The following is a 10,655-nucleotide window of genomic DNA, read 5'->3' as shown; positions in this document are numbered from 1 at the left end:
AAGACATCTGTTAGAATCTCTTGCTTTGACATCCTGGAGGGTACGAGTGGTTAATGAACCTCAATATGTTTATTACAGATTCCTAATTTCATCAGCAGAAACAGGACAGACTGTTGGAGATTAACACTGTGTGCACTGATGTCTTGCATACAGTATCTGTTGCTTCATTGATTAATATGGAGCTAGAGAGTATCAGTATTCAGAGGAACCCATTCTTTAGCAGCTCAGAAATGATTGGATGAGACTGACCTCATGAGCTGTGAAAATAAGATCTCACCCAGACTGGGTAATGATTGTTACAATATATCTTCTGGTGAGGGTCTTCTAACAGTAACACTTGATATGAAGGATCCCCTTTTAGCCATGTTTTAAGTAACAAACTCAAATGGAATAACTTTGGAATCACTTTGGGAAAATCCCAATGTGTTAAACAGTTACTTAGCTCAGTTGACTATCTCCACTATAGGGAACATTGATCTGTTTGAAAATGAACGGTATGAACGCTGCTTACTTAGCGATTTGTTTTCTGATTATATCCGTCACACTGCTAGCCATGTGTTTTGGAATCGATTCATAAATGGTTGAAAAATCACAGACAAGCTATTGAACTCTAATAAGTTAGCAACAGTGAACAGCAGTGAAGAGTACTCACTTCCATCTGCTATGCTGCTATAATATATTGATGCAATACAGCTATATCAAGTATTTGATTTTTAACAGTTGCTCTGTTTAATTTGAGGGCCTTGCTGTTTATGCAAGGGAGCTCAACATCGTTTCTATAGAACTGAATGAGGAAGAACTCAAGCTTTACTAATGAAGAACAGACCATAATTAGATGCTATGCTGAGTTGTTGCTGCTTATCACAAAGTAGCAGACATTGGAGAGTTCATGACCCCTTTTTGAACATTCTCGTTCTTGGTTTCCCCCAACAGAAACCTCACCAGTAGCAAAGAAACAAAGAGGTACTCTGCCATCGCCATAGAAACAATCCTTTAGCAAACAAAAAGGTTTCTCAGCATTGTCGAGAATTTACTGGAAATGGAACAGCAGAAATCCCATAGCGCCTCATTGTGTAAACCCAACAGAACATTAAAACTCAAATGCATATAGAAATAGAGATTCATATACTGTACATGCTATTAATATGCATTAAATTGTAGTACTGGAAGCTTGCTTTGCAAAAGCCCATTGTAGAAAACTGAATTCCGAGAAACAATTTGTGGCAGCTAACCTTTCTTTACAAATCATGTTAGGAAGTACTGTACTTGCATATTTGCACCTAGTGCTTTACTGCATGGGGAATGCAATGATTTCTGCGATACATTTAAAGTCACTGCAACCTCACAGAGACTCAATTTAGTCACGTACATGTCCGTCTCGCTCTTCAATAATTAATCGTCAAGGAACCCAGGCACGCTTTCAAATGTTAATGAGAAACATCACAAACATCGTCTGTATGATTATCAGCAGCGAGAACGATGTGTCATCGGCATGGCAGTTGTCTTTATATTATCACTGCAGCACAAAAACACAGAGAAGGGCTGAGAAAAACAGAGCTTTCAAGTGCTTCATTAGCAATCTTATGTGCTGCACAGTAATAGGCAAGTAACACGCCATATTGGGTCAAAAAGTACATGTTTATGAGTTGACTTTTGATTGTGGTGATGTGCTTCTGTTATGGATTCTGACCCTTGTTGGTAAGATGTGATTAAAAGCTCCATAATGACTACTGCAGATGAGCCTGACTTGCTTGCGATGTGCGAGGTCTCCGGTTCAGTCTTAGCCTCTGCCCTGTTACACAAGCTGCTCAACTGACACAACAACTTTAACTTCTTTACTCACAAATTCATGACTTAAACATTGCAAGTTTTCTTATCAGAATTTCTTAATATGTTTGGAACTATAGGTCCATGGGCAAAAATAAAGGATTCAAATAACAGACCACATTCTCACATCTCATATTAATCAGATATGGAGGTAAAACCAAAGGTCAAATCGAACATTTAATAACAGAAATCCATCCAAATCCTTCTAATCAACACATTGTGTTGAAAGGTTTCAGACTCAGTGCTATTGCATGCTAAAGACACATGACCATACACTGCAACAAGTAGCTTCGGCTACAAGTTAGAATAGTATACGTCTTTTTATCAACACAGCACCTTAATTAATTCTGTCAGTCTTCATTAGCCAAAAAAGCTTTAGGAAGAGCAGGATTTTAATGAGGAGCACCAGAGGTTAGTGGAATTGTTGTGTCTTCTCTGATTACATTCAGAAGCCAGGTTTAAGCTATTTTCTTTGGACTAGACATCAGTCATGACCTACTGTGCTCTTACTGTTGCCATGGAAATCTCCCAATATATTACTGCAGTGAAGAGGCACATCACTGTCTTGCAAGCATCCTGTTGTGTTTACCAGGCATGCACAAGAATCAGGCTGGAGCTAGGATTGCTTAAAAAAAACCCAAAAATCAGAAATACAAATCAAGACTTTTCCATTTTCCACAGGCCAGGGTTATGAGACTTTGCCTGAGTTTTTTCATGTAATTTTCCCATTTCCCATGGCTTGACATTTACTCTGCCAAGTTCCCAAAGTTGTCCTCCTCCTCTTTGGAAATGAACCACATCCTCCCCTTGGGCTCTGGCAGACTGTGGGATCCCCCTCTACCAGGCCCATTCCCAAGACCTTGGGCCCCAATCAAGATGAACTGGCTCTGAAAGACTACTAACACCATGAGGCTCAGCTGAATGAAGCTTCTAGATAGATGTTGGATGAGTGTGCTAGATTCCATTAACATCTTCATTCCATTAAATGACATTTAACTGATTCAATTTGGCCCTTGGTTTGTGAGAAATAAAGATAAAAAAAGAAGTCAATTTACGCATATTTAAATGGATTTATGCTGTTGCATATCCAGTTTATTTGCTTTTTATATAACACCATATATTGGCTTGTTTACAAAGTATTAATGAATGTGTATGGTTAATTTAGCCAGTTGCCCACTAACACACATGCACACACACACACACACACACATGTGCGCGCACACATGGAGACACACACAAACACTCACTCACACACAAACAGACGCAAAGACTCCCTCACACACACACACACACAAACACACACACACACGGACATGCACACACACACAAACAAACAGACACAGACACGCATGCATGCACACACGGACACACGCGCACGCACACACACAAACACACACTTCCTTTTTATTAATTATTACTACAGGATTTTTTTTCGTTTTTGTTTTTTACTACACCATAATGCTACAGCTGAACAAGGGTTACACCTCAGCCGTTCAGCTGTGTGTTTCTGTGAGTGTGTTCTTGGCAATGTATTCAGTGATGTACAGCTTAGCAACCAGGTTAGCAACTGTTGAGAAGGGTCCTTATTTCACTGGAGTGCTTAACACGACATAACCCATTGCAAAATGACATGGATGACCAGGGAGAATGCCTGAAAAATAGGGAATGCATTTGTGAACGTATAGTCTGATGGTTTCTCCTGTGTTTTAATGTTGTTTGTGTCACGCAGCTAGTGACGTGTATTCTTCCAAGGTCACAGCATCGGTTATCAGCATTTATTGAATCAAATTATTATTTTACATTTTCAAGATTAAAAAAGGTGCTAATGGAACAGGTAAGGTTAACTTTACTTTACCACTGCCCACAATCCAAAGGGTTCCACAGCAATAAACCAGTCTTTAGATATTTGAGAGGGAAGCAATTTGGTGTGATTGCACTTATCCAATTATGAACAACAGCAATTATCCACATCTGTTTGGTGACAAATGAATTAGAATAGAGTTGAATAGCCTGCTGTGCCATTGCATTCCAATTACACACGTGAGTATCTGCGCATAGAAGGTGCAACATGCTTGCTGTACTGTATGTGTGAAATAAATAATGACAAAACAAGAGCTCCATTCTCTTTTGGGACTAATCAGAGACTGTCAGAGGACCGTCCTTGTAAAGATTTCCACAGGAATTGGTTTGAGGTGCTGTCCAAAGCAGCGGTTCTTCAGGTAACTATAGGGTGATTCCCTAATCCAGAACACCACCAATGAGTTGGCTTTGGTCACTTTACATGGATGGCCATTGTTCCACTAAAAGCACAGTGTTCATGTACAGTACACATGAACACGAAGTGCCTGTACTGTAGGTGCTGCTGTCTACATTCACTGCAGGGAATTAGTTGATTTGACTATCAGAAAAATAAAAGTAAAAAAAGACAATTCCTTATCAGAATCATACACACGGTACAGAAGACGCTACATTTAAAAAAAAAAAAAAGACAGCCCTCTGAAATCTCATTCAAGAGAAACAGGGCTGGCGGTAATTTGCAATACAACACTAATGGAGTGGTGTGGTCTGAATTATTCATAAGATCTGATATCCGGCCCCAAGGATTTGATAGAGAATAGTTTAATAGCCAACAAAAGAAAAGTGGAAATCTTTTGTGTTTAAAGTTCTCCCTGGATTCGATTACATTTTAATAGATTCGAGGGAGGTCTTCTGTTCGAAAGTTGACAGGCACACTAATTAAAGTAGAATTTTAGATTGTATTTTTTCTCCTTTCCATCCACTGGATACTTAAAAAAATGGAATTAGTCATCAGCTATCAATCAGTCAACTGTAATTGAGCTTTCTGGTTTTTATTAGTTTTCTATTCTAATCCAAAAGCTTTCATCTAAAGTCTACAAAGTCCCTAAAATTAGTTTTACAGCCTAATTGTTAATTAAGCAGAGCTTCCTATCTCAGCATTTAGTAATTAAGCAGGCAAATTAATTAATATTGATAAATGAACGCTATTGTCTTAGCGATACCAAATCTAGCCAAAAGAGTAGGTGTCCCCTGTGTCAGCCTCACTGGAGAACTGAATTCTCACGAGTCCCTTTGAGAGCTTAAAGCGTTAGAGAACACCGTGCAAGTTTACAAGGAACACCTTACGTTGCATTTGCTCTTGTGTCGTCCATATCACAGTGTTATATTTTTAAACATAATGCCGACTTTTTTTAAATTTATTCACACATCATGGATTCTAAATCAACGGGGACATTAAACGTGAGCTGTGAAGATTACTGCAACAGTCAGTGCAGTCTTTATCCAGGAGGCAGCCAAGAAAGAGCTGACGTAGCTGGGAGGCTTTGTCTCTCGTCTTCAAATTAATCTGCCGTGAGTGCCCTCTGCTGGACAGAGAGGGTAATGTATTTATTTATTTGTTTGTTTATGTATTTATTTTTATTTCAATGTATCTCTTTATTGTAAATGGGGGAAATACATTTGATCCTACCTGTTTACCTGGTGCGAAGGTGAAGTCCAGTTATCTGTGAAAATATGAGGAAGCCACACTTTCCTTGAGCTGTGAAATTTGGCTTAGCTACTAATGGTACTGCTTATATATATAGGTCTATAACCCGCGAAAAAGGGCGTTGTTATTAAGATCTGCTGATGTTTAGGTGATTAAAATTTACTCACACAGAGAAAACATTTTCTGCTAATCCACTTCAGTACCGAGGTATCAACATCAGTCACAGTGTGCTTCTATATCTGGAAGCTTGTGTAATTGCTGCTGGACGTGCTGGGATCTGCTAATGGTTCTGCTTGGACTTACTTATAATAAACATACATTACAATGATGTCCCAATAGGGCTTTCTGCAACAGTCTGTGCTGTGATAGCTTCCATGAGCTTTCATTGTGAAGTATGCTTCTGTTACACAGTCACACAACTTCAGCTTGCTAACCATGTATGTTCCGAGCCTCTGCTGTATTAATTGCAATGAAACTGGAAGAACGCTTTCTCAGATTTATTAGGGCAATAACTGGGACATCTCCCATGCAATCAGTTAGATGGAAGCAAGGCTGAACTGTTTTAATAGTATTTGCACTTTGACAGCACAGATTTGTTTTTAAAGTGCACTTAATGTAAACACAAGCAGTTCTGAGAAGTCCCAGGGATGTAATTCAGGACCAGATGCAATACCACTAACTACCTAGTCCATAAGAGGCTGCTATATATCTGTCAAGCAGTGGCAGTCACTGCTTCATGTCCTCCCATGCATACAGCTAAAGATGGATTAATTGACTGATTAGGTTATTTCCTGTCCAAGATGGAAAATATGCTACCAAGAAGAAGAGGCCAATGGATACATCCCAGAATCCTGTTTTCCAAGAATTAAGTTATATTTAACTTGGTAATCTTAATCGGGAGTTTGCATAAATATGGCGTTTAAAACCTAGAAAAAGTTTGAAAAACTATTCAAAACATAAAACCTACGTTATATAGACATATCATGGATGGCCGACACATTTCTGTTTTCTTACAAGCGTATTTAAATGAACCTTTTCTCAACTAGCTTTGTAACATCAGGCCCTATTCATAAAGCTATTGAAAATATGTACCTACTATTCTACATTCTCATCATCAAAATGCCATGGTGTGGACAATCAATAAAGCACTAAGTTACTATATCATATCTACAAACTGGCCAGCAGTCCTTGCAAAGGGAGGCAGCCGCTGACAGTCGGTTTAAGCGAGAACACATGGTTGAGAGATAAATACCAAGTGCAAAACCAAGAGACTGCACTGGCAACGATGAAGACCTCGGCTTGAACAGGAACGAAGAATAAACTGTCTTCTGCTTTTCTGCTTTTTAGGGTGAGGATGACGAGCAGTGAAAAGCAGCAGTAAACACAACGCTGTTTGAAGCAAAGCGGGTGACACAATCAGAGTGACTCATCCCTGCAGAGCTTTTAACTGCAGGATGTGACCAGCGTTTTGACCATTAGGTCAGGTCTGTGAGCGAGAAAGGGCAAGGTGATTAGGAAAGGTAATACAATAACCAAAAAACGTGATATAAACACACAGCGAAGAATGACAGTGTTTGCGGACAGGAGCTCTCTAATGTGTATAATTACTGTAACCTACTGAGAGTTCATTGTTTTAAACACACTCGTGGATAAGACCTAGCCCTCGATTCCAGCCCATAGGTTTGAGTGGCAGTATTGTATTAAAGAGAAGATTGTATCTGCATTAAGTTCTGTTTTATACAAAAGATAAGACCTGACAGCAATGCTCTGCACCTCATGTTACAATTCTAGGGTTTCTAGGCAACCACTGTAAATATGCCAGTGGAAGTGGCTGTTAAATCTCCACTGATTTCACTGTGAATCTCAAAGCATATTCATATGGCAGATAAATATCTCCCTGAAGATGCCACTCTGCATCATAAGTACTTAATATGTTTATGAACCCCCCCTAGTGTTCATTAAGGGGATATTATTAGACACCATGTACTGATACAGCTGCAGTTTTATACACATTTCAAAATATAAATGTCTTCCCTTATGCAGTTAAAATAAATTAGTTGAATTGATTTATGTACTCCAACGATTTGGGAAATAGAAAAAAAAAGGATATAAATTGAAATGTTTCTCCTTTTCTAATTTTAACCAATAAAGAGGACTAAATAAAGGACCATCGATACATTCCTTAGAAAAGTCACACGTTTTCAGTTTGAAAGAGTGCGTTGCATTCCACATGACAAGCAGGTGACTAACACTCGAGACAATGACATGCAGTGCACAATAACGTCATGTCTGAGGAGATCTGACGTCATGCTTATTCTCTCCACAAGCCCGTGTTCTGCAATACGCTGTCACCGTCATGTCTTCACAGGCAGTCAGAGAGCAAAGTGAAAACAATCTTCTACATTTTCATTATAGTTAGGGCTTCTATAGTTTTCGGGTTTTATTTTTGATCACGTGATATCCCTTTAAACATATTTTGAGACGATTCACTTTCTTAATCAAACCCTAATTACCAAAGGAAGTTTCTTTTTACCCTCATATCTTGATTGCGTTAACAAACAACGTGCATTGATCTCACCTGATTCTATTTGAACCTGCATTTCGTTGCGGCTCTAATCGCCGAACTCATTTTATTAATTTCCACTGCGTTAGTTTCTAGTAGTCCGTCGCCCCATAACTTCAGACAGTAAAATGTAAATTGTTAATCAACACAATAAAAAGTCATTGCACCTGCTCTAAAACAGAGTTTGTCATTTTTCGATCACATTTAGTGAATTTTTATCCAAATATAAGTGATAAATTTCTTTTGATGCTCAGTATACATTGTTTCAGTGCATCTCCTGCTGTTGTTGCCGTGTTGTAGTCTAATCCTGCCCCCTTATGGCAAAAATAAACAATTTAGGACAGCTGTGCACACACGAGATTCAGATTGATACTATACTCTATACCTCTCGCACTGATGTCGGTAACCCGTCTATAAACATGTTATTAATGATGCTATTAACAATTTTTGAATATGATCAGAAATAATAAGATTATTTTAATGCGGTTTTTTTTTTTGGTATTGTTTATAAACCCTTATAACGGATATAGTCTGTCTTTCATAGCTATTATAGCTACTATTACCCTGATGTCTATGTAATACAAGCAAACATTATATCCTGTATACGTTTTTTTAAGACTTTTATTTCACTTATTAAAAAAGTGAACACAACACAACATTTAAATACAAAAGTCTGAATAATTATATACAGATCATCATTTTACAGTATTTACACAATATAACAGGAACCAATAAATCTACAACATGAGATTAATGAATATTACTACAGCATAGAAATGGCAACAAACTGTTTGAAGTTTTAGATTGTTTTTTTCAAGTCATTCCAGGCTAATTGCAACAACTCTAGCAATACAAATAACGAAATAAATGTAGTCTCTATAACTTTGCTTGAATCACTGATCTGTGCAAGAGTTTAATTATATATTTCCACCAAAAAGAAGCCATGAATGTTTCAAACTCACAGGTAGAAATGGAAACCAAGTAATATTTTGACTTTTTTTTCTCAATGTATTATTATGATGATGATGATGATGATGATGATGATGATGATGATGCTAATGTATAGGTGCTGTGCTAGCTGGCCGTTTCATTGATGACTTGTGATGAACCTTCGCTGTTTTCAGAGTTCTCTTTAAGAAGCGCGCCGGAGCCTTCTCTGTTCTCGCTGTCAGATTCTTCCTCGATGGCTAAGGGGATATCCGCGGACGAGCACACCGAACTCACGCTAATTTCTTCCATGGAACATAGAGCGCAGGCGAACGCCGCGGGGACCCTGCTCTCCGACAGGGCACTGAAGGGCAGCGACACCTGGACAGCTCTGAGACCTGAAATGTAAGGCAGACTGTGCTTCTTCACCACGCCTCCCCATTCCCTCTCCTCCTCTTCGTACAATAAGAATACGTTGGATTTCTTCTCCCTCTTCTTAGACCTCACGTAGCCCAGCATGATACCCAGTAGGAAGATCCCGTAGAAGGACATCACGATAAGTATGTACAGGTACTCGTTGCCCCCTTCCTTGACGTTGACCGCGCCGTGTGGTTCAGGGGTTTTCGTAGGAATAGGTTCTGTGACATTAGCTCCTTCCATTGTCAGCATTGAGCTTGCTTAGATAGAACCACCTGCAAAATGGTAACTTTGCATTAGGAAGAAAAATATATACTCTGAATTTTACTTTATAATTGAACATGCTTTACAGAAATGTAATAAATACGTGTATACAACAGCACCGATAACAATGAAAAAATAAGTAATTAAGTAAACTTGCTTATTTCAATTTTTTTTTATAATAAACAATACAAACCAAACTTTGTATTGTCTTATTAGAATCTGGCATTAAATTAATTAATTAAAACGTCTTCTTTTGTTGGTCGCAAGAAAAAAAAAACAACACTTACTTCAAGGAACTGTAGAGAATGGCTTGTGGTAACTCCTTTCTTAAGTTTATCACTGTGGTCCTGCCTTGGTCTCACTGTGAACATGTAGTGATCTGCTCGCTGCTGTACAGTTGACTTCGGTTTAAATAGTCTGTTACTGTGGTATGTACGAAGTCACGTGTGACCCTCTTCAGGCGTGCAGGAACACTTTTCAGCTGCGTGCGTTTCATAGCGAGGTTACGGTCAAGTGAAACCATGACACGGCACGATTATTCTTTTTTCTTTTCTGTTTTGCTTTATTTACACTCTATGTGCCGAATGTTTAAAGGAACTACTGTTCATAAAACTAGTACCACGGACGTTTTTAATTTTAGAAACGGAAAGCAGCATTGCTAAAAGTGATCTGTTATATGTTATTATGTATGAGTGTTACCCAAGATATAGCCGTCAATAGCTCAGCCTGGTGTCAGAGGGATGCACATTAGAAACTAGATCAACACCCTGTAACAAGTGTGAGTGATTTGGGCTCTAAAGATGTGCTTCCTATTGTACATCCATCCTATCATTCAGAAGTACAGTAGTCATATTTGGTTGGAGCCAAATAAACATCTGTAAATACAGAGTTTGTATGTCCAATAGTTTCAGAGACATGGGTTGTTGAAAGTATTGCGCCTGGTTTATTAAAACATAAGCCTGAACGAAGATGCTCAATTAAAATCATCAGAAACCAAAGACGCAATGTCCTTCTCAGAAAATGCCAACAGGTGATGTTATGCAAGCCAGGCAGTCACAACTTATTTGTGTTACATTGCATTAAATACAGGTTAAATGAGATAAAGTACAAGATGAATATTGCACTAATTTGCAAGCTTTACTCTCATGTCAA

General features: G+C 38.5%; 1 protein-coding gene across 1 annotated transcript; it reads right to left on the bottom strand.

Annotated features, from left to right (window-relative positions):
• Window positions 1–8,482: 8,482 nt before the first annotated feature.
• Window positions 8,483–10,026, bottom strand: LOC117416456 (potassium voltage-gated channel subfamily E member 4-like). The gene is made up of 2 exons (XM_034027527.3): window positions 9,791–10,026; window positions 8,483–9,514 (listed from the first exon to the last, which is right to left on the bottom strand). The coding sequence occupies exon 2, from the start codon at window positions 9,489–9,491 to the stop codon at window positions 8,970–8,972; it is 522 nt and encodes a 173-aa protein (XP_033883418.1). The 5' UTR covers window positions 9,492–9,514; window positions 9,791–10,026; the 3' UTR covers window positions 8,483–8,969.
• Window positions 10,027–10,655: the final 629 nt, after the last annotated feature.

This window comes from Acipenser ruthenus, chromosome 12 (genome assembly GCF_902713425.1).
Source record: "Acipenser ruthenus chromosome 12, fAciRut3.2 maternal haplotype, whole genome shotgun sequence".
In the NCBI taxonomy this organism is placed as follows: Eukaryota; Metazoa; Chordata; class Actinopteri; order Acipenseriformes; family Acipenseridae; genus Acipenser; species Acipenser ruthenus.
This window is presented reverse-complemented; position numbering and strand designations above follow the sequence as displayed.

Bases quoted from the DNA above. Each gene is read 5' to 3' on its own strand.
- LOC117416456 (XM_034027527.3), bottom strand. From the start codon at position 9,491: ATGCTGACAATGGAAGGAGCTAATGTCACAGAACCTATTCCTACGAAA.